Below are 23,581 nucleotides of genomic sequence, written 5' to 3'. Positions count from 1 at the left end.
AGGACCCTGGGACGACGAACTGATCAATTGAAGGGCAGACGCTTAACCTACTGGGCCACCCAGGCGCCTCCACTGAACTAGATAGTAGTTCCAGGGACCAGATGGAGACAGAAGCTACACTGGATGAGAAGTGAGAAGGGAAGAAAGGGTTGACAACTCCTTCATGAAAGATTTGGACTGTAAAGGTTAGGGGCATTTGAGGAGACCCAGAGGAGTGAAATGTGAAATGTGAATTGTCTGAGGTCACAAAGCTGGCAAGCAATAAGGTTGAAACTGGCACCCCTTTGTGCCTAGGACTATACCAAACCTCATGAATCCTGCTTATCCTGCAGGCTCTGGGAAGTCAGGTGGGATGCAGAGCATGAAATCACAGTGCTAATAGCAGCCCACATTATGTGCATTGTGAAGGAAAAGGTCTTGATGGGGTCAGGTGGGCTGATCAAGCAAAGGGCTCATGAACTAGAGAGCATGTCTCCAACTGTGAAAGAGATATGAGAAGCAGTAACCAAAATGGCTCCATCTTTGGGGGATGAGAGACCCGTTGCCATTGTATGTCATGGAGAAGGGCACAGGGTACCCACAGTGCCAGCTGCTTTCCCATGAGCCCTGAGATCCTAGGACAAGAGCTGGAGGTGCCATGCAAGCATCCCTGCCAGGATCCCTGAGAATATTCCTGCTCTAGTGCCCCGGGCTCAGGACCCCAGCTTTCCAAATATTTGTCTGGCCACAGCTCCTGGGCAAGAAGTCACATCAGCTGGATCACAGGTGACATGAAAAAAACTCCAACCCGGTTTATTTCAAAAGGGCAGAGGTCAAGACAGGGAAATACTCAGAAACTGCATCTCTTTCCTGGGTACATCTGCCCTCTGAGACCCTGGATACTTTTGCTCTAGCGAGAGGTGGCTCCACGCCATTCCACTGAAAGGATTTCTTTTATCTGGCTCTCGACACTTCCCCCGTGACTGTGGCTCTGGGCTGCGAAAGGCACTGGCCACAGCCCGAGGATGGCTGGATCCCACAATACCTGGGCCACTCTAGTTGATGTAGTAGACCTTGGGAGCATCGTAATAGGCACAGGTCATGTAGTTCATGTTCCCAATGGGCCACCAGTGTTTGGGGTGGTAGGTGGCTGAGTAGGCATGGGGCTGGGGTTGGACGCAACTGAAGAGCGCCAGGCTCCGGTCCACGGCCACAGTGGGCAGGTAGAGCTGTAGCTTGTCCAGGAGGTGACCCGGCCAGAAGAAATTGGGGTGAGTTCGTTGTGGACCTGTGGGGCTCTTCACTTTCAGCTTCCTGGAAAAGAGGAAGACAGAAGTGTGTCATGGCAGACTAGCCAGGGCCGGGGCTCCTGCTCAGCAGAGCAGACCAACTGTGATCAGAGTGGAGGGATAGCATTGAGCTAAGTCCTTTAGCTCCATGCAGTCGGTAGGTTCTCTTATCCTGTCTACCTTACCAATGAGGACCTGAAGGCCTAGGGAGGATAAGTCATTTCCCCAAAGCCACGCAGTGAGCAAGTGGCAGAGCGCGGGCTTGACGCCCAATCTACTGCCTCTAAAACCCAAATTCTTGGGCACCTGGGTGGCTCATTTGGTTAAGCGACTGCCTTCGGCTCAGGTCATGATCCTGGAGTCCCGGGATCGAGTCCCATATCGGGCTCCCTGCTCAGCGGGGAGCCTGCTTCTCCCTCTGACCCTCTTCCCTCTTGTGCTCTCTGTCTCTCATTCTCTCTCTCTCTCAAATAAATAAAATCTTTAAAAAAAATAAAAATAAAACCCAAATTCTTTTTTTTTTAAAGATTTTATTTATTTATTTGACAGAGAGAGACACAGTGAGAGAGGGAACACAAGCAGGGGGAGTGGGAGAGGGAGAAGCAGGCTCCCCACCAATCAGGGAGCCCGATGTGGGCCTCGATCCCAGGACCCTGGGATCATGACCTGAGCCAAAGGCAGACGCTTAACGACTGAGCCACCCAGGCACCCCTAAAACCCATATTCTTAAGTGTACACCATTTTCATGTGAGGGTCAGGGTATAGCCTCTGGAGTCAGCATTGCTGGGTTCAAATCCCTGCTCCACCACTTAATAGATGGGTGACTTTGAGTAAGATCATTGATTTTTCTGTACCTCAGTTTCCTCTTCTGTAAAATGGGTATGCTAAGAGTCACTTTATAGGGTTGCTAAGAGGATTTAAATGAGTTAAAACACGGAACACACCACGGCAGTGTCTGCCTGGCACTCTAAGAGTTTTACTGCTTCTCAGTTCCTGGGCATTGAGCCCTAGATACTGTGCACCATGCAACATGCAGAGTCTCAGGCACCTCCTCCAAAGTCCTCCCTCCCACCCACCCCCTTCCAGAGTTGGATGATTGCTACAGACCTGGTGAATTCCTCAAACTCCTTAAAGTGTATTTTCTTGATTTTCTTCGAAGTTTTCCTAGTGGATAAGAGAGGAAGGTCTCTTGTCAGGAGAGGGGAAATCCAAGTTAATGGGGCCTCAGATAGTACATGGGGGTGGGCCTGTCTGTGAGTCCAAACCAGAGCTCCAAGAGGAGAGTTTCTTCTACTTGAGGTGGGACCCTGACTCTGTCTCTCCATGCTCCAGTGGGACACACAGTAGGCTTGGTCAGCCAGGCCTGGGCTCACAGCCTGGCTGGCGGGGTGACTCTGGGCAGGTCACTTCCCTCTGCAGAGCCTCTTGTTTCTTATTACCCAGAACAGACACCTCCCGGGGTAGCTGAGAGATGCTCAATAATCTGAATTGTTTGGGAGCCCCTGACTCCCACTTCCTCTGCCAAGGCTGAATCCAGCTTTTGGAACAAGCGTGGTGAAAACTAACTCCCTAAATCTTGGGCCTGGCAGACATCACTAATCGACCACAGACACCACTCTTTCCCAGAAGACCTGCATTGGGCCTCAGAATCTTTGTCAACACAATTCAAGTAGCAAGATAAAACAAATATCCATACCTGCCCGTGGGGCCCTCTCTTTATCCTTTATGGCTGTGGCCTACCTAAGCCTGGACAGGTTCCCACCCACTCCCTAGGTTCATGGTGCAGAAATGGAAGTCAGCCACCCAGGAGCTGGTATGCTCATTTAACAGATGAAAAGCTGAGGCTCAAACAATGAAGCATCTTGTCCACTTAACCGGCAGCTTGTCTGATTTCCACTTCGCTCTGCTGCATCCTATCCGTTCTGGCCACACGGCCCCCGTGGGCAGCTAGCAGAGATCTAGAATGTGGGCAGTTCCTTGTCCCCTCCCCATTGTCGTCAGCTGGCCCCTCCTCATCCCACGTTAGTCCCATCCCTCCTCGGGGATGCTGCTCGTTCCCCAGTCTGCAGTCACCAATAGATGCTGGCTCTTCACCTGCCCAGGGGTCACCTCCTTCCAAAGAAGGACATTTCTTTAGAGAGGACTCAGGTTGGTCTGAGGCTCAGTGACAGGCCCCAGTGCAGAGTTTTTTCCTTCTCCTAAGGGCTGCAAGCCCACTTCTTGCCAGAGAAGACAGGACAAAGAAGGGACTGCCACCCCTGTCTTCTGTAGGGCCCCTGACAGCTGGCCCATGATTTGTGAAGGGGCTTCCCTATTTCTCGAAGAAGGCCCTCTTTTTCATCTTTCCTAGAGAGCTTGAGATCACGTAGGATGTGGTCGGAGAGTAGCTGTATTGGGGGGGGGCAAGGAGGCTGCCACCCTCAGACAAGTGCCAGGGGTCACACCGGACATTGGCCAACCTCTGGTGACCAGTGGGGTTGGACATGCTGGACATGCTTGGACACAGGCTCTGGCACACCATGACACCTCAAGTAGGCCAGCATCCCACCCCCAGCGCTGAAGGAGCGGCACAGAACAGAAGGCAAATGGCAGGGGACACGGGGCTGGGGGGGCGGTGTGTGACACTCAGCTTGTCAGCCTTCTTAGCCAGAGCCTCGCTGAAGCCCTGGAGCTTGAGCAGGGTCAGATTGGGACTGAAGATCTTCAAGTCTGAGTAGTAGCCTCCCGGTTGTCGGATCGGGCGCACCTGGTCCTTCTGGAAAATGATCTTGTCCCCCGGGTACAGCAGGGCTGCAAGCAGCAAGAGAAATGTGACCTGTCAGCCCAGGACCCCTCTCTGCGCTGAGCCTTTGGGGCAGAGGAGGGCTTTTTTTTTTTTTTTTTTTTACTCAACATTTTTGTTTGAAAAGATTTTTTCTTATATACATTCTAAATGTTTTATGTTTAAATGATTGTAGATTCACAGCAAGTTGCGAAAGAAGTGTAGAGGCTCCCTTAGAATCTCCCCCCACCTTTCCCCAATGGTGACGTGGCATAAAACCATAGTGCGGTGTCAGGAAGTGGGGCTGGTCGCTGTCTGGACTACAGATGGGGGAGCTTGTTTATAACCAGGTCAGCCATGGCCCCAAGGCCTGGGTGCAGTTAGGATGGAGCGTGCAGCCCCATGCCCACTCTGCAGAGGTCATGCTGGTTCAGGAACCCACAGGAGGAGGGGAGATTCACCCAAGACTTCACTAGGTTAACTTAGACCTAGTCGATGACAGTTTTCTCCTCCCCTAGAATTAGTCTCATAGATATCCTCGGGAGACTGCTCTAAGAAGTCAGAGCACAAAAAACAATGGGCTCTGTCTTCCTGCAGACATTGAGCAGTGCTTGTCCCGAGATGGTAACACGTGACTAACTCATATTCTAGAAAAAAGTAATGGAAGTTTACACTCCAGGTTATTAATGCTGGTTATCTGCGGGGAGAGGGAAGGGACATATGCAACATCAACATTTGAAAAAGGTACACAGGATTTTATAAAACTACATTTAAAGATATATATATATATAAAATCTAAAATAATTTACATAAATAATTTTGTATAAATGGAAAAGAAAGAGAGGTCTGTGAAGGGACAATCACTGAAATATTAATGGTGTTGACTCAAGCTGGGGAAATTCTTATCTTTCTGTTTTCAAAAAAAGCTTAAGTGAGCAAGTATTATCTATAAAATTGGGGGGAGAAAAACAATAAAGCTGTATTCACTGGGGAGAGGGAAAATGCCTCAAAGTTTTAAAACTCTAGCCCTTGAGCTTGAGGCCTGGAATCGGAGCCCATCAAGCTCTAGTCTAGAACACAGACACAGAAGTCCCAGTGTTTGAGTTTCTTTCCTCACAGCAGGAGCAGGTCTCTGTCACAGAGACGCCCAAGAGATAGTGGCCAGGATAGTGGTCAGAGAGGGACTAGAGTTTTTTCCCATCTAGAACAATCAGAAGCAAAAGGAAGGCCACCCACGGATGCTTCCGTATGCCCGTGAGTGTGAGATCCTTCCGGCTGGTAAGGTTGACAGGCCCAGGAGCTAGCAAAAGCTAGCAGTGGAGGGAATCAGTAACGGCTCGGTGTTGCGAGGGGACAAAGGAGGCACATCCAGAGGAAAGGCCTGGCCCACAGGGCAGCCCCGGGTGCATACGTGGTGCATGCGTGGTAAGCCTGCCTGCGTTCAGAAGATAGTTCGCTGTAGCTTCACCACTAGCCAAGACCAGTCTCATAATCAGGGAAGATGAGGCTCTCAGAGGAAGGAGGAAGGAAGGATGATGTGGCAAAAGGTCTGTGTCCAGAGCTGCAGGATTTCTTGCCTCTGCCCTCCCAAACCAGGTGGGCAGCAAGTGGCCGCCCAAGTGAGGGGATGCCGCATGCCCAGGAGACAATGACCACTTAGGTTGGTTTGCCTGTGTTTCTGGAGGCTTTGGGCCACGCTGTTGTACAGACCTGTTATGGGCTGGAATTGTCCCCCCGCCCCCCGCCCGCAAGGCCAGATTCATATAGTAAAGCCCTGAGCCCCTGAAACCTCAGAATTTGTATTTGGAGAGAGGCTCTTTTAAGAGGTGATTAGGCTAACATGAGGGTGGGCTCAAATCTGATCTGACTGGTGTCCTTGTAAGAGGAAATTTGGACACAAGAGAGGCACCGGGGCCTGAGTGTGCAGAGGGGAAACCCTGTGAAAAGGCAGCAAGAATGTGGCCATCCTGTGAGCCCAGGAGAGGGGCCTCAGGAGAAACCAGACCTGTCGGCACCTTGATCTTGGCCTCCAGAAGTGTGAGAAGACAAATTTCTGTTGTTCAAACCACCTGGTCTGTGGTATTTTTATTGTGGCAGCCTGAGCACATTAATACAAGACCTAGGGCCCTATGCATTGTGCATTTGCTTCCGTCTCTCTTGGGAAAAAGATGGAGATAGTCAGTTGTGACGGTTAACTTAGTCTCAGGGAAGTCACACCACCGTCTGTGTGCCCCTTTCTCTGAAAGCCACACTTCCCAGTTTGGCCATGGTTCCTTCCTGGCCACTTGGGAAACCTCTGCCTTCAAGTGCAGCTTGCTCTTTTAAAGCACAAAGTGGGACCCGCCCATTAAATTTATAAATTCACAAATCTGGGGCACGAGCATTGCTGTGTGGTCATCGGGGGCTTATGGGGCCCTCCCCCAACCCCATCTCTTAGAAGCACATGCTCTACCCAGAGATGGGGAGGGTTCAGATCCTGCTTGGATATATGGAAACACAATTTTCCCTCAAACAGAGGGTGAGACCAGTGTGGAAATCTCAGGGCCCAGTGCTGGGGTCTGAGCAGAGAGAGAAGGGCCTCAGCAGAACTTGGCCCCTGGTACAGTCCTACCTCCGTGTTGCAGAAGAACCAAGAAGCAGACCTGACCTAGGGAAGTGGTTTTGGAAAAGCTCAGTACAGCATAGCAGTTATCACTTCTATCAGATCTCCCTCTTTGAAACTGGCACTGTTCCTTTCTGCTCAACTTCAGGGCTCCCTCACCCTGAACTCCTGTTCTAGAATGCTTAGCAGCTCAGCTGGGGGAGACCAGACCTCTAGGTCTGTGGAGCCTGGGTACCGCCAGGATTCTAGAAATCCCATCTCACAGCAAAACACACTGGGCTGTTCTCCCCTCCACCCCCTCCTTCAATGTCCCCACCACAGGCCACAGCAGTCTAGCTGGGTGCATGTCAGCTGGGGAGGGAGAAACCTCAGGTGGACGCCACCCTCGCCCAGGTTCTGGGCCCTCTTGGCAAGCTCCCATGGGCCAGCCTCCAAAGCCCTTACCTTTCATGAGGACATCCTCCGTCAGCGGAAGGCCGTAGTACTCACAGAGCTTATAGCACTGCAGGTAGACCAGAAAAGTGTCCCTGCGGGACATGTTGACGAGCTCCCTCATCTCCCCGTGGATGGTGGACGGGAGGCAGTGCTCATCAAAGTGCTTGTTCCCACTGCGCACCAGGCGGCACCGCTCCATGTACTGGATGGAGGGGATCTTGAGCTGCAAAGAGAACAGAGGTTGGCACACACTTCCCTCCACCTTGTTTTTTTCTTCCTGGCCAGAAGGCAGATGTGGAGCCTCACCTCCCTCTCCCCCATGGGGGGAAATGGCAAAGAATGCAGGGCAGGACCAAAGTTCAGGCTCTGAAGTCAGTGACTTGGGAGAAAAATCACACATGGTCAAGATTACCCCCGAAGAGCGCTTGAATGGCTCCGGTTAAGGCATGCAGTGCTGTGTGCACAGCCCGTGCGTGAAGCTGCACGTCATTGTATCATATGTGCAGTAGGGTACAATGTAGATGTCCTAGTGAAACATGGCATCCACGGGTTTGGCTGCACCAGGATTTAGAGTAGGTGCAGACATCTGTGCCTTTGAGGTAGAAGCCACGTGTCAAGGACGGCCGAGCAGAGCAGGAGAGGCCTGCGGAATGCGGAGCCACTTTGGGCCTTCTTATTTATTTATTTGCAAGGAAATAAAAAAAAATCTATCTTTTTCGCAGCATCTAACACCAGAATCAACAAAGTACAGCCCACAACCCACATCTGGCCGAGCACCTAGTTTTATAAAGACAATTTTCTTGGAACACAGAGGCACTCATTTGTTTACAGTCTGTGGCTGCTTTTGGGTGGTAGTTGCCACAGAAAAGATGGAGCCCCAGAAGTCTAAAATAGTTGTTGCCTGACTCTTTACGAAGTTTGCTGATCCCTGCTCAAAGATGTTGGGGTTTTCTTGTCATGTAAGTGAATCAGATCTTAGTTTTTGATATAGCACTTACAATGCCTATGTATATAATAAATAGAATATATATTTATATATTTATTATATTATATTTAATATATAATTAAGTTAATATATAGTATTATATCTTTATATTATATTTATTATATATAATAAAATATACATTTATATATAGTATAATGCTAATATTGTCTGCCTCCCTGAAGGCAGGGGCTGTTTTGTTTTCTGCTAAAAGAGCGCCTGGCACATTGCCGTCTCTCGATAAATATTTGTTGGGTGAATTCATTCATGCCATTCATTCTTCCTTCACTGGTCATGTGTTTCTGGAGTGCCCACTGGGTGGCAGGCCCTGTGCCGGGCACTTGGATTCCAGCTGTGATGAAGATGCAGCTCTCTGCCCTGGTCTCAGGGTGCAAAGTCACAGGTAAAGAATGGGAGGGGGGAACTCCATACTCTCGGAAACATGATCTCATTTCATCTTCAGAGAAACTTCGTGAGGTAGGTATTGTTCTCATTATCAGATGAAGAAGCCTGCTCCCAGGAGTGCCCCAGCCCGAGGGTGCAGTGAACTTAAACCCAAACCTGTCCAGGCGCCCAGCCCCATGCCCTTCCCCTTGGCCCAGATACCTTGTGCTGCCGCTTCCTCTCGCGGTACCGCTTGCCAACATCCTCCATCTCCTCCAGAGTCATGGGCCGCGCCTCCATCTGGGTGTCGACCACGGGCACGGTCAGCAGGTCCATCTTTCGAGGCTGTGGGGCCAAATCCATCTGCTTCTTGGATGCACTCTGTGGGGAGCCTCTGTGCTTGGCGGATCTGTAATCTGAAAGGACCGCGAGACTGAGAGGAGGCCCAGCTAGGGAATTCATCGAGCAGTTAACTGATGTGACCAAGCAGGTGCTGCCCACCCCTCTGCTCTGGTCCATCATGAGATGGACCTCGAAGGTACCCCTTCTCTCTTCCTCCACTATGGCCTCCCTCATGCAAGGCCGCCTCCTCCCTCACCTGCACCACGGCCCCAGCCTTCCTATTGCCCCTCTCATCTTCTAGTATTCTGTTTCCACCAAACAGCAAACAGGACCTTTTTTTTTTTTTTTTAAAGATTTATCTATTTATTTGAGAAAGTGTGAGAGAGTGAACAAGGTGAGGAGCAGATGTAGAAGCAAGGTGGGGCTCGATCCCGGGACTCTGGGATCACGACCTGAGCCAAAGGCAGCCGCTTAACTGACTGAGCCACCCAGGCGCCCCAAATAGGACCCTTAAAAAATATAATCACTTCATTCCCCTGCTGGCTTCCCACAGTAGTCAGACTAAAACCCAGAATCCTCTTCCGGGTCTGCAAGGCTCTGCAGCATCTGGCTTCAACTGAACATCTACCTGATCCATCTCCTACTGCTCACCCCTCCATCACTCCCCCTAGCCACCCTAACTGCTTTCTGTCCCCTGAAAACTTTCCCGAGTCCGGGCCTTTGCCTTTGTAGCTCCATCTGCCAAGAGGCCCTCCGCCAGACTGGCTCCTCATCAGTGTCAGCTCCTAGGGCTGCTTTGCAGAGAAGCCTCCCCTGACCACCACTCCCTCACTCTGTCTTGTTGTCTTCAAGGCATTAATCATGACTAGACATCATCTGGGTTAACCCTCTACGTGGAAGCTCACTGGCTTCTTCACTCCTGTGTTCCTAGTTCTTGGTTTTAGAAGTGTGCCTGGCACATAGTAGGTGCTCAACAAAGATCTGGATGAATGATGGCCCCTGCCCCGGTTCAGGCCTCCACTGTCCCGGGCTGAAATGAAATCATGGCCCAGCCACCTTCTAGTTTTCAGACTGGAGACGGGTGGCTCAACCTCTCTGAGCTTCAGCTTCCTCCTTGTCGAGCATGAAATGTAGGTCTGACCTGCAGGGACTTGAAGGATAATCTGAGCTACTGCTGTGGGTAAAGTGACCCAGGCCACAGTGGGTGCCCCCAAATGCTACTGCCTTCTCTCTTTGAGCTGGGCACCCAGACTCTTGACGCTGCTGCCCCTATAGGCAAACAAATGAACCCGAGCCCACTTACCCTGCCCACTGACGCTGTCCAGGGGGAAGGGTTCTGTGATGATACTGAGATGCTAATACCCGCGCTTGTCTTCAAGTCTATTTTTTGGGAAATAATAGGCCCTAAATACCTTTGCTGCAAACATGCATTGCGCGCACTGTGGTATTCACTAGATGGCTCACAGCCAACTACACGAATAATGGTGAGTTTTGGTGATTTATAACGAAAAGGCACAAAGAGCATGGATGGGAAAGCATGCCCAACTTGAGGCAGCCCTGAGCATATGCTGGACACGGAGGGTGATGGAGATTATGACTGGGGGTGGTGACGTGTGCAGGAGGTGACTTGGGGGGTGCTCAGGTTCGCTGGGACTCTGAGAAGGGCGGAGACCCTGCCTGGGGCTGACAGGGCCTCTGCCCAGGGGCTTGTTGAGACGAGAGGTCAGAAATCTGTGCTGCACTGTGGGTGAAGCTCTGGAGGCCTGTGCAACAGTCTCTCTATGGGAGCTGCCCGCTGCCTCCAAAAGAGCCAACTAGTGAGGACACTCAGTGCCCGGCTCAGTGGGACCTGGACTCCAGAGGCCCTGGCTCAAATCTTCACGTAGGTAAGGAAACCCCTCCACTATACCCCGCCCCCAGGGCTCTCACATGACTTCAGAGAGGGTAAGGAACACTCCACACCAACATGTCTGAAATGAAACTCCTCCCAGCCTGATGGGTGGGGGCAAAGCAAGATTTATTTTATTTAGAAAAAGAAAGGTTATATTTGGGGATATGTTATATATATATATTTTAAAGATTTTATTTATTTTTTTGACAGAGAGAGACACAGTGAGAGAAGGAACACAAGCAGGGGGAGTGGGAGAGGGAGAAGCAGGCTTCCCGCCGAGCAAGGAGCCCGATGTGGGGCTCGATCCCAGGACCCTGGGATCATGACCTGAGCCGAAGGCAGACGCTTAACGATTGAGCCACCCAGGCGCCCTGGGGATATGTTATATTGTATACTTGTTATTATATGTTATATTTGGTTACATTTGGGGAGGGCTCTGGAATGGTGGGTGGAGGTTTAAAGAGGGCTTTAATTTTATCTGTAGTTGTTCAATTTTAATTTTTTTTTACAACAATGGCACTAAGCTATAAAGAACCATGATGTACCCTTGTGTTGTAGAGTAAATTCATAGCCAGCACCATGGCTCGTCCATTTCTGATTTGCCTCTGTGCTATATCTGGATAGATGTGGTTCCACAAGCACATGGCCTGGCAAATGGAACTTGAGCTGTGCACAACTCATACAACTGTTCACAGCAACCGTGCTAATATCTCTGATAGTGGAATATCAAAGTAGACTTTCCAGTAAACTCTAAACATGCGCTAATTCTGGTTTCTGAATTTTAGTGGGGTTTTTTTTGTTTTATAGGTTTTTTTATTTTAGTTAACTTATTTAATTTAATTTAATTTAATTTAATTTAATTTATTTGACAGAGAGAGACACAGCCAGAGAGGGAACACAAGCAGGGGGAGTGGGAGAGGGAGAAGCAGACTTCCCACTGAGCAGAGAGCCCAATGTGGGGCTCGATCCCAGGACCCTGGGATCATGACCAGAGCCGAAGGCAGACGCTTAACAACCGAGCCACTCAGGCGCCCCTTTAGTTAACTTTTTATCAGTAAAATATAGATTAATAGTAAAAAGGCCTTGGGCCCACTACAAAAGGAAGGGCTTTCTGTTTGGGTCAGATTTCAGTCTATCAGGTAAGCTTTAGTGGGCTGAAACCACCTTTTGAAAATCCTCCCTTAAGGACAAGGGCTGGGCAGGGGCACCTGGGTGGCTCAGTTGGTTAAGTGTGTGTCTTCAGCTCAGGTCATGATCTCAGGGTCCTGCGGTCAAGGCCCATGTCAGTCTCCCTGCTCAGCGGAGAGTCTGCTTGTCCCTGTCCCGGCTCCCTCTGCCCCTCCCCCCTACTTGTGCTCACACACAGGCTCTCTCTCTCCTCTCTCTCAAATAAATAAATAAAATCTTTAAAAAGGACAAGGGCTGGGCCTCATTCATCTTCGAATAGACATGGTAGGTGGGCACTCTAGAGAATATCTACTCTTTCGTTGATTGCTGGGCCTGGGAATTCCAAAGGCTTGGCCACCTATGGTAAGCCAAAGTTGGAGAACACACTCAAGAAGTAAGCCAAGGCTGCCTCCCTCATGCTTGCTTCCAGGATGGGGAAATGGAGACATGGGGGTGGGGGTGGATACGTACACTCCCTTGCAGTTGACAGGGTGCTTCTCTGCTGAGCCAAAGACCACTGCTTGTAGTTGTTGACCAGGATATCCGTGGTGATGCTGTTGCACTTTCCCAGAGAACTGAGATAGATCACAACATCCTCCACCTCCTGGTTTTTCAGAGGGACTCCAATCTGAGGAGAGGAGAGAAGCCACAAAGGTGGGTGGACTCCATCCAAACATCCTGCCTGTATGGCCAAAGCCATAGCAGCCTGGCCCCACCTCTCCTGTATAGTTTCTGGTTTCATCCATTACCACTCTCAGCTCATGCCCAAGGCCTCTGCTGCAGGAGCTCAGAGCCCCTTCCCAGACCCTGAGCACACTCTGCACTTTCTCACCCTCTGCCTTTATTCAGGCATTTCCACCTATCTGAAGAACTTCTATCTCTCCTTCAAAACCCAATCCAGATAAGCCACCATCTTTGCAGAGTCTGCTACTTCTTCCTTCTGGACCACCACCCTACTCCATACCAATCTCAATGCCAGTTTTCCCAGGTTGGACTGGAAAAAGGATTTTGCGTCTACCATACTTGTCCATGAGAAATACATAAGCCTCCCTTAACTGAAGTAAAATAGGATCAGAAATACAAATCACGTTACTCTTTGGGGGACAGTGAGCAACTTTGTAGGAGTATAATGCTTGCCATCAAAACCATATATTCAAGAAGAAAAGTTTTAAAGGAAATATAATTTTGTTCCTCAGCTTCTTTAGACTGCAGTCATAGTTCACTGAGCTTTCCTTAAAGAGGGTCAGAACTTTCCTGGGACTAAAGGATGTAATATTTTATCTTTTTTGATTATGATGATTAAAAACACTTTATCTTTTTTTTCATGTTTTGAAAGTTTGTTTAGATGAGTACATGTCATGAAACAATAGTGTAAAAACTGATGATGATTTAAAACCATAAAAGATGTAGCAGTCAGCTCCCTAAAGTGTTTTGTAAAGGTAGCTTGTATTCAAAGTATATAAAAGCTTAATTCATGCAGACCAGAGGTCAGCAAACTTTTTCTATAAAGGGCCAGATAGTAAATATTTTAGGCTCCATGAACCATATGGTCTCTGTCATAACTACTCAACTCTGCCAACATAGCGTGAAAATGGCCATGACAACACATACACATGAGTGTAGCTATGTTCCAATAAAACTTTATTTACAAAAACAGAGGCAAGCTGAATTTGACTTCTGGGTGATAGTAGACCCCTACTAGACCAATGGAACTTTCTGCAATGATGGAATGTTCTATATCTGTGCGGTCCAATAGAGGAACTGGTCACCACATGTGGCTACTGAGCATTCAAAACGTGGCTGGTGTGAGTGAGGAAGTGGATTTAAAAATTTTATTTATTTATAATTAACTTAAAATCTTGGCTAGCCCTTGAAAGTGTGGCCTGTGGGCCAGTACCATAGACATCACTGGGAGCTTGTTAGAATGCAGCATCTTGGGCCCTGCACAGAGGTACTGAGTCAGAAGCTGCATTTTAACAGACCTCCATATGATCATGTGCAAGTGACAGCTGGAGAAGGTCTAGAAGGTTCTAGAGGCAAGACTGAAGGCCCAGCCATCTCTGTGCACAGTTCTGGGGTCCAATGGGCAAGACGGTGATTCCTCATGCAGCTGACTGGTTATGGGGTCCGTTCTACAGGCTTTCCACTCAGAGAGGGGCTTTCAAGGTCAGATCCATGCAGGGGTGGTTTTAGGGGTCTGATGTGGCCACAAGTTATGCCACATTTTCCAAGCTGGCTTTATAAGTAACAAGACTGATAGTTTGAGTCCCCTGTGTCTACTTTTCAGTTGGTCCAGGACCTGGGTGGAGGCAGCAGTGCGGGCAGGGTGCACGGACATCTTCCCCACCCAGGCCAACCCGGAGGGAGCACAGGAGGCACTTACCGCCTTCAGTGCCACAATGAACTCCTCCCTAGAGATCCTCTGGTTCTCACTCCGGTCCACCTTGCTGAATATCTCCAGGATCTTGATCTTGCGGCTGCGCAGGTAGGAGTACAAGGTGGCCAAGGCAGAGGGCTTGGGCAGTCGGAGCTGGGGCACAGGTCGGCGGGAAGGCCGGGGGCTCTTCTGCAAGAGGCAAGAGAGTGGGGCAGAGGGGGAGAATTCAGGGGAGACAGGCTGCTCGCACGTGATTCCCAGAGTTAGAACAGGGAGAGAGAGGGGCCGAGCGGCTCTAAACAGACAGCAAGGTGGAATGCAAGGAGCACTGGATTCAGGGCAACTGCGTATCGCATCTTTGGGCCTCCGCTTTCCCATCAGAAACAAGAGGGTTGGACATTAGGAGAACTGACATTTCATTCTTACCCACATGTCTCCTGTCAGACAAGTCAGGATTATGATCCCACTGAGCTCTCAGTGCCCCAAAACACATGCCCCTGCCTGGAGCTAGACGGAGCTCTCTAATCCTCCTACCTCCCAGCCTTTGCTCCCACTGGGCCTCCTGCCCAGAATACCTTTCCTTCTCTCTCTACTTCTCCAAATCCTCTCTTCCTTTAATTAATCCTCGCATCTTCCTTTAATTTCAGGTTATATATTTTATAATAAATAAATAAATAAATAAATATATATATATATATATATATATATATATATATATATTTACCAGAATAATACCCCCTTACCTTGGTGCAGCACCTGACAGTTTACAAAGGGCCTTTCTGTTCCCTAGTCTATAGCTCCTCTGTGTTTGGGACCCCCCCTCTATTAATGGCCTGTAGCAAACTGTAGTCATCAAACTGATGTGTCTGCCTCCCCCATTAACATCTGAACATCTCGAAAGCAATTATTTAAGCTACATACCCTTACCTCCCGTCCCCCTACTGAAAAAGACCCCCAGCCCTAGGCAGATAGGCAGTCATTGTTTGCTGAATGAATAAATGATGTTGTAAATTAGGTATTAGGTATGACTTTCCCTTTTTACAACTGAGAAAACAGGTTCAGAGAAGTGAAGTGACTTGTCCAGGGACACACAACCCTTGAGCAGTAGAGCTGGGTTTCAAACCCAAGTCTAGTGCTTATTCATAGACACTGTGCTGCTGTTAGGAAGGGTGTGTTAGACCTATGAAATTTGGATTTGGACTCTGATTACACCAAGGACTGACTCTGACATCAGTGAGACTGCAGTAGTAATCAAAATGGCAGACAAAATATTGAGTGCTCATTCTATGGCCAGCACTGTCCAAGGCACCTTATATAAATTCATCCATTTGTCACAGCAACCCTCGGAAGTAGGTACAATGGTTTTCCCCATTTAATAGATTGGGGATCATAGAGCTAGGAAGTAGCAGAGCTAGGTTTAAACCCTAGTTTATCTGACCTCCTACCCCAACTTCACCTGACCTGGGAGAAATTTCAAGTGTTTGCATTACAAGGAAATGTCACAGAGAGCAAGCACTGGGGGATGAGGGCTCTGATACTGACTTCCATTAACTACCTCTATAGGTCTGGACAACCGATTGGCCTCATTAAGCTTCTATTTCTGTATTTAAAAAAGGGAGTTCCTCCTTTTTCTTCCAACCTCACAACTGTGATCCCCACAGTAGCACTAGGAGCACCTCCCTGGCACGTATCGGCCCTTAACAAACATGTGTCCATGAACAAATGAATGAACAATGAGTATTTTAAAATGCCCCATAGATGGAATGCCAGGAATTATCCCTCCTTGGGTGGGTTTTTTTTTTTTAAGATTTTATTTATTTATTTGACAGAGAGAGACACGGTGAGAGAGGGAACACAAGCAGAGGGAGTGGGAGAGGGAGAAGCAGGCTTCCCGCGGAGCAGGGAGCCTGATGCGGGGCTCGATCCCAGGACCCTGGGATCATGACCTGAGCCAAAGGCAGACGCTTAATGACTGAGCCACCCAGGCGCCCCTTGGGTGGTTTTAAGATAGAGTCACAGTCTCCCTCCTGAGACGGAGCCTGATTCCCCTCCCCTCGAGCATGGACAGCACTTAATGACTAGCTTCTGACAAATAGCATACAGTCAAAGTGATCATGTAATTCTCCTGAAACTACTATCTCCTGAGATGAGGTCATAAGAGGCATTGCAGGCCTCCTCCTTGTCTAGTCCCTTGGACCACTCACTCTGGGAGATGCTGGCTGCAAGGTGGTGAGGACATTCAAGCAGCCCTATGGAGTGGTTGCTGTGGCCAGGAGCTGAGGTCCCCCTGCCAACAGCCACATGAGCGAGCTAGCTTGGACACAGATCTCTCTGCCTCAGTCAAACCTTCAGATATGTCTGTGGCATGTGCCAGTCACTTGAAATGAAAGACTGAGCCAGAGCCAGCCACGAAGCTCCTCCAGATTCCTGACTCTCAAAAACAGTGGGATAATAAACTTTTGCGGCTTTAAATGTTTGGGGGCATTTGTTACACAGCAATAAAGAACTAATACACCTCCCTTTGGGGACTTCTCTTTGCGCCTCTTTGAAATGGGGGGAATGACCCCTATCCTGCCTAACCCGAGGAAATGAAGTGAGATGACAGTATGCCCCTAACACCTTTGGTGCCTTCATCAGCAAATGGGGCGGCTCACCTTGGTGGCTCTGGTAGGAGTCAGACAGGCCAGCAACTGGGCCTCATGCTCCTCCTGGATCATGTGTAAGACCTTGGCCTCTGAAGGGGTGAGGCAAGGCTTGTTCTGCAGCCACTTCTCTGTGTCGCCAAATGACTCCAGGTTCTGCCGAAGTTTCAGCCTCTGGCTGAGCCAGGTCCTCGCATCCTCCAGCTGCCCTGGGATGTCCCCGGCTCCCAGGGCTTTAAAGCTGGAGATTGGCCGTGGGGGAGTCTGGGCTTGGGCCGTGAGATTGATGGGTATTGGATCCTCGTTTTGGGGCAAGATGATGATCCGCCGGCGGCTCTGAGGCAGGTGGAAATCCTTCTGCTTGAACGGCTTGAAGCAGTGGGCAGTAACCGGTTCAGGATCGAAGATGGGGTCCTTGCTGGCATTTTCATCATCACCCGAGGTCTTAGACTGGCAGAGTCCTTGTGGGAAAAGTGTTAGGTGAGTTTCTTTCAGGAAGAGGACTAATAGAGTCCTCAGGAAAGAAAAATGCTACAGCAGCAGGCTGGGTGATAGGGCATCTGTGTTTCAGGCCTGGCTTTATCATTGCTTTGCTATAATAATGATTGTGCGCTCCTGGTGGCAGGCACTATGCTAAGAGCTTTATATGCTTCTTCTTATTTAATCTTACTCCTTCCCACCCCATCCCCACCCCAGTACTCTTTATTGGCAATTGGTATGATCTTTTTTAAAAAAAGATTTATTTATTTGAGAGAGAGAGAGAACGAGCGGCGGGGGCGGGGTGGAGGGGTAGGCAGAAGGAGAGGGAGAGAGAGAATCTTAAGCAGGCTCCACACCCAGTGAGGATCCCCTCATGGGGCTCAATCTCACAACCCTGACAGGATCATGACCTGAGCCGAAACCAAGAGTTGGACACTTAACCAACTGCGCCACCCAGGCGCCTCCAGAATGATCTTTCAAAAATGCCATTCTGGGGGCGCCTGGGTGGCTCTGTCAGTTAAGTGCCTAACTCCAGCTCAGGTAATGATCTGAGCTGGGTTCCGCGTCAGGCTCTGTGCTCAACGGGGAGCCTGCTTCTCCCTCTCCCTCTGCCCCTCACCCTGCGCGTGCATGCGCTCCCTCTCAAAAAAATAAATAAAATCTTCTAAAAAAATAAAAATAAAAATGCCATTCTGATTTGGTCTGATCATCCGAGCAGAGGCTTTGGAGCCAGAATGCTCCAGCCCTGTGCTGGCTCTCTTGCTTCATGGCTGCATGATCCTGGGCAAATGACTTAGCATCTCTGTCTCGATTCTTCAGGTGTAAAATGGAGAGAAAGAGGGTACCTACTTTACTAAGTGGTGGAGATGGTTGGAATCAGTCCATTTTAGAGGTGCTTTATCCTAGTAAGGGCAGTTTTTTGTTTTTTTTTTTAATGTACTGACCCTTCACCTATTTTGAAACCCTTCCAAGACTTTTAAAGTCCCATGACCCTCCTCTGTCAACATTTCCCACCTCATCTCTTGCCTATCATTCCTTACTGTATCCCAGATGACTTGAGCTTCTCTCAGTGATCCCTGAATGGTCCAAGCTCCACCCTGCCTAAGGGTTTTCCACGTGTTCCATCTGCCAGAAATGCTCCATCCCCCATCCCTCTCCCCCTCAGTCCTCATCCGCAGACCACATGTTACCTCTCCAGCTCCCAAGCTCTGTTATATCCTCATGTTATCTCTGCCTAATATAACCTATATTTTCCTTTGGACCACTTATCACAGGTATGTAAATTAGGTGGCCCTCATGCTGAATGAAGCTTGGGGTCCTGTTTTGTTTGACATGTTCCTTAAAATTTTTCAGCTTGAGTTACTTTAGGCTGGGGCATGCCCTCTCCAGTTTGCCATAGTCCCCACCATTCTCTATTGTCTCAAATACACATCAGTTCATTTATTAAGTGCATGCTTCAAGCAGACATTTGTGTTTGAAATTCCTGGTGTAATTACTTGGTTGATGTTTATTTTTTCAATAGACTGTGGACTGGGACCTCATCTCTCTTGTTCCCTGCTGGAGCCCCAGCCCCTCCACATGCCAACATATGGAGGGAGCTCAGTAATTATTTGGTGAATGAGTGGATGTCAAATGGACAGACCTAATAGGTCAGCTCTAAGGCTATACCATTTTACAGACAAGGGCACTAAGGCCCCGAGAGGGCCAAGGTCACACAGTTGATTAGTAGCAGAGCTGGGATAGATCAAATGAATAACAAATACGTCCTAAAATTCAGAAGGGATATAACATTATTATTAAAAATATAGTCACCACATTTTCCTTCTAAAACCCAAACTCCCTTGCTTTAAAACCCTTTCATTGCCTCCAAAATAAAATTCAATCTCCTTAACCTGGCCCCACCGGCCTACCCACCTCTGCCAGCCTCTCTAATGGGCTCCTTCTCTTGTTCCTTCTGGGCTCACCCTGTATTTGTACCCCAAAACTGAGCTGACTACAGTTCCTTGGTCCCCTTGCCCTGGCCACATGCTATTTCCTCTCTCTGGAATGCTCATCGAGACTTAGGTTAGGCATCACTATCTCCTGAAGCCTTCCCACCACACCCCCCACCACCCTCATGCCCTCTCTGGGTTCCCATAGCACCCATGCCCATCCCCATCAAAGCATTTACCATATCTTTCTGGATGAAGATGCTTTCTGAGTCTTTCTCTCCCAACAGCCTGTGGGTTTTCCAATGTTAAGGACTGTGTTCTAGTTCCCATGTATCCCGGGTGCCCAGCCTGGCACAAAGTGAACATTCAGGACATTTGTTAAGTCTCCTTACAATGCCCATGTGTTTCTTTCATGGTCAGAAAATAATGAGTATACATTAATGTGGACAGAAGTGAGCACATCTTAACAACCCATTTATCATTTCTATGAGGACAAGATGCTGGGTATAGCTGAGAATGTAGCCATTCATCAGACCCGTATTTGCTGAGAATCATCCAGTACTTGGCATGGCCAGGTGCAAATCCAAATGAGGCTGGACGCCCAACCACAGGGCGCTGGCATGGAACAAGGTGGGGTAACCAGAGCGGTAACAAGATGCTCTCAGTTGGGGGAGAAATGCTGATGGAGGAACCTGGGAGGTCATCATGAAGGAGGAGGCATTGGCATGTGCCTTCAAGAAGGATTCAGATTTCAGGGGTGGAGGGGTCAGCATGGGGAAAGTTTAGGGGTGGGGTTTGGAGATTTTAGGGTTACTATAGTTCCACAAGTTGGAAGCACATTGTGTGTGAAGGGGGAATTTAATGGGAAATGAAGTTGGAATCGTCTTGAATGCCAGATTAAGAGGTTTAAACTTTACCACGTCGACCATGGGCACACACTCAAGATATGCTCCTCCCTGGCCTTGCCACTGTCACTCGTATCCTCACTAGACCCCAAATCCATGAGCTTCCCTTAGCCAGAAGAGTCACAAGTCACTCCCCTCTGACACCCTTCAATGGCTTCACTGAAATGGCTTCCCAGTGCCCCTAGAATAAGCAACCCCCTCCTGCAATGGCCTACACCACTGCCCTCACCTGGGTCCTGCTCCACTTCTCTCCCCCTTGCTCACTTTGCTCCAGCCGTGCAGGCCTGCTTTCTCTTTGTCCAACTCTCCTAGCTCTGCCCCAACTTGGTTTTGGCATTTGCTGCACCCTCTGGAGAGCACGGGATTCCCCAAGATCTCCCCTGGCTGAGTCCTTTTCACCATATGGTTCTCAGCTCAAGTGCACCCCCCTGAAGTCACCCTGACCTCCCTATCAAAGGTCACATGCCCACCACACCACAGAGCCTCCATTCTAGTGATCTTTGGAGTCCTGTGTCCATTGGTAGGAAAGTGATGTGGGCTCTTACAATAAAAGAGGTCACCACATAGTTGTGGGTAGAGACTGTGTGAAAATGTCCCCAAGAGATTGTGAGGACAGCTTTCAAGAGGCTAACTAGTCCCATTGCCTTCCCAGGTCAGGGAACTCTTTCTGCAATGACCCTGGCAGATTATACCTCCGCTTGTATACACCTCTGGCGACAGGGAGTTCTCTACTTCGCCTTGTGGATGCCTAATTCTGATTGCTAGAAAAGACTTTCTTATATTGACCCAGATTTCGTTTCCCTGGAATTTCTACCCGTTGATTCTAGTCCTCCCCATTGATGTCCCAGAAAACGCATTTGTTCCCCCTTTAGTGGGACAGCCCTTCAGGTATCTGGAGACAATTCAACTCTCTTGAAATTGTCTTGTCTTGGCTCTGATTCAATCTCTCCCTAAGTTCCATCCTACCTCTCAAGCCACTTGCTGTTTGGCTTCTCTTTTCCTGCCCACCCCTTAAAATTGGTGCCTTCCAGGTTTATACCTGGGCTTTCTTCTTTCTTTCAAACAATCTCCTCTACTCTCATGTTTCTGTGACCTTCTCTATGCTGAGGACACCCACACCAATATTTATGACTTGAAATTAGCTGCAACTTTCTATACCCTTGCTCCTAAAGCATCTCCACTTGGATGGCCTACAAGTATCTCAGACTCAACCAATGAAGACTGCACTGATCTCCATGTCCTGTCTCCACTGAATCTGTTCCTCCTGTTAGGTTCCCGATCTCTGTGAAAGCCACCTCCATCTCTAGGTCACCCTAGCTACCAACCTAAGCATCATCTTGGATTGTTCTTTTCATGTTTCCTATTCACGCAGCCCCGGGTCCCTCTAGTCCCCTCTAGTCTGACCACTCTCCCTCACCTCTCAGTATCTTTGGTCTGGATATTTTGGACAGCCCCCGATATCATCAGTCTGTGCTTCCAGTATTCTGAGTCTACCAATTCCCTCTGCATTTGCTGATGCTCCCAATACAATACTGTCATTCCCAGTGGCTTCTCCATCCCCTAACTCACAAGTTCTTTCATGATCTTGTCCCGTCTGACCTCTCTCACCTCTCATCCCCAGTAACACTCAAATCACCAGCAATTTCCTGAAGACACCATATGTCTGAGGCTCTTTGCATGTGGTTCTCTTGGCCTGGAATGCCTTTCCTCCCCATTTTGGCACGGAGAACTCCTTGTATCTTGAATTTAGACCCCAGTGTAAAGATCTCTTTCAGAACCTTGGAACTGTTCCTCTCCATCCTCTACACTTAGCAGAACTTTTATTCCTGGGTGTCATCCCCAGGCCTGGCATCCACCCTTTATTCTGTAATTATCCCTTTATCTGCCTGTCCTTCACCTCTGAAGTTGCAGGGCTTTGCGGCAGCAGGCTATTGTGGAAGGTTTGAGGACTGATAGCTTTCTCCATGCTTCTCCAGTACCCAATATATTAATATCCAGCAGATAAGTGGGGCAGAGGATGAGCCAGAGGGCTGTGGATGTCTTTCCCGAGCTCAAAGATTGGACCTCTGATTTCAGACCAAGGCAACTTGGCCCACACCTCCAGCCTGGGCATGGAAATCTGAGAAATGTGCATGACCTGCCCCCGACTCCTTGGTAACTCCTCCTCTAGAGGGGGTACGGCACAATGAGATATTTGCCCCCGTCCTTGCCCTCACCCCACTTGCACGCATCTGCAGGCGCTGCTTCTCTGGAGCTTACCGAGCCGCGACAGGAACAGAGACTCATTCGTTTCCTGGGAATCGTCGTCCATGGTCACAGCGTCGGGGGCGGGCGCTGAAGAGTGTGTGTGAATGCGTGTGTGTGTGTGTGTGTGTGTGTGTGTGCGTGCGTGCGCGCGCGCGCTTGCGTGCAGGCACCAAAAAACAGTAATTCCAAATTTTGCAAGAGACCCTGAAGTCGCAAGCTTAGACGCTACTGTTGCCTGGACTACAGACGCCCCGCGCTGATTGGCTGAACGCTGCCACGCTCCGATGTCCGCGGAAGGAGGAGGGTTGCGGGGGCGGACCCTCCCACTCCCCAAAGCCCCGGTGCTTCTCTCTTTGCGGGTCCTGAGAAGCAATCGCAGCCATGCAGAATTCCTGGCTTGGTGAAAGACAGGATTTCTTAGTATGGCCCAGTGACCGCTGAACCTGGTGTAATAAATCCCTGGTTATCCTGAAAGCTGTAGGATCTTGAGCCGGCCTCCATGTCTTTCCTTTTCATCCAAGGAACAGGCCCTGCCTCCTCCAGAGGGGTGGTAGAAACCCAAGAGAGCCTTGGCCAGATAGAAGCAGTATGCTTTGCCCCCTAATGACAGGGTGCCATGGCTTAGAAATACAAAACCTGATAACAGGAATATTAATAATATACACTTGAAATGCCCATCAACTGATAAATGTATAAACAAAATGTGCTCTGTCCACACAATGGAATGTCATAAAAAAGTTAAGTACTGGTGCGCCTGGGTGGCTCAGTCGTTAAGCGTCTGCCTTGCGCTCAGGTCATGATCCCGGGGTCCTGGGATCGAAACCCGTATGGGGCTCCCTGCTGGCGAGAGGCCTGCTTCTCCCTCTCCCACTCCCCCTGCTTGTGTTCCTGCTCTCGCTGTCTCTCTGTCAAATAAATAAATAAAATATTTTCTAAAAAAAGTACTGATGCATGCTACAATACAGATGAACCTTCAAAACATTATGTTAAGCGAAAGAAGCCAGACTCAAAAGGTCACATATTACTCTATTTATAAGATATGCCCAGAACAGGCAAATCTATAAACACAGAAAGCAGATTGGCAATAGCCAGAGGTTGGAGGTGAGGTGTGTGGCTTTGGGTTTGACCGCTAACAGGCGCGGGGATTCTTCTTAACGGATTGGAAGT

At 49.1% G+C, this 23,581-nt stretch overlaps 1 protein-coding gene across 1 annotated transcript; it reads right to left on the bottom strand.

Moving 5' to 3' along the window:
* Nucleotides 1–1,034: 1,034 nt before the first annotated feature.
* EFCAB12 (EF-hand calcium binding domain 12) lies at nt 1,035–22,478 on the bottom strand. Its single transcript, XM_028101586.2, has 10 exons — nt 22,427–22,478; nt 16,864–17,312; nt 16,414–16,428; nt 14,216–14,395; nt 12,304–12,460; nt 8,655–8,848; nt 7,076–7,289; nt 3,899–4,058; nt 2,376–2,432; nt 1,035–1,293 (listed from the first exon to the last, which is right to left on the bottom strand). Exons 1-10 carry the CDS (start codon nt 22,476–22,478, stop codon nt 1,035–1,037), a joined length of 1,737 nt encoding a protein of 578 aa, XP_027957387.2.
* Between the last annotated feature and the right edge of the window lie 1,103 nt (nt 22,479–23,581).

This window comes from Eumetopias jubatus, unplaced genomic scaffold (genome assembly GCF_037043125.1).
Source record: "Eumetopias jubatus isolate StellerSeaLion01/CBP00866 unplaced genomic scaffold, mEumJub1_p1.0 scaffold_1, whole genome shotgun sequence".
Lineage (NCBI taxonomy): Eukaryota > Metazoa > Chordata > Mammalia > Carnivora > Otariidae > Eumetopias > Eumetopias jubatus.
Note: the sequence above shows the minus strand (reverse complement) of the source record. Positions and strands in the feature narration are given on the sequence as shown.

Bases quoted from the DNA above. Each gene is read 5' to 3' on its own strand.
- EFCAB12 (XM_028101586.2), bottom strand. From the start codon at position 22,478: ATGGACGACGATTCCCAGGAAACGAATGAGTCTCTGTTCCTGTCGCGG. The intron at 12,461-14,215 runs GTAAGTGCCTCC...TCCTCTCCTCAG, and splicing joins TCATTGTGGCACTGAAGGCG to ATTGGAGTCCCTCTGAAAAA. The intron at 8,849-12,303 runs GTACGTATCCAC...CGGTCCTTTCAG, and splicing joins CCTGTCAACTGCAAGGGAGT to ATTACAGATCCGCCAAGCAC.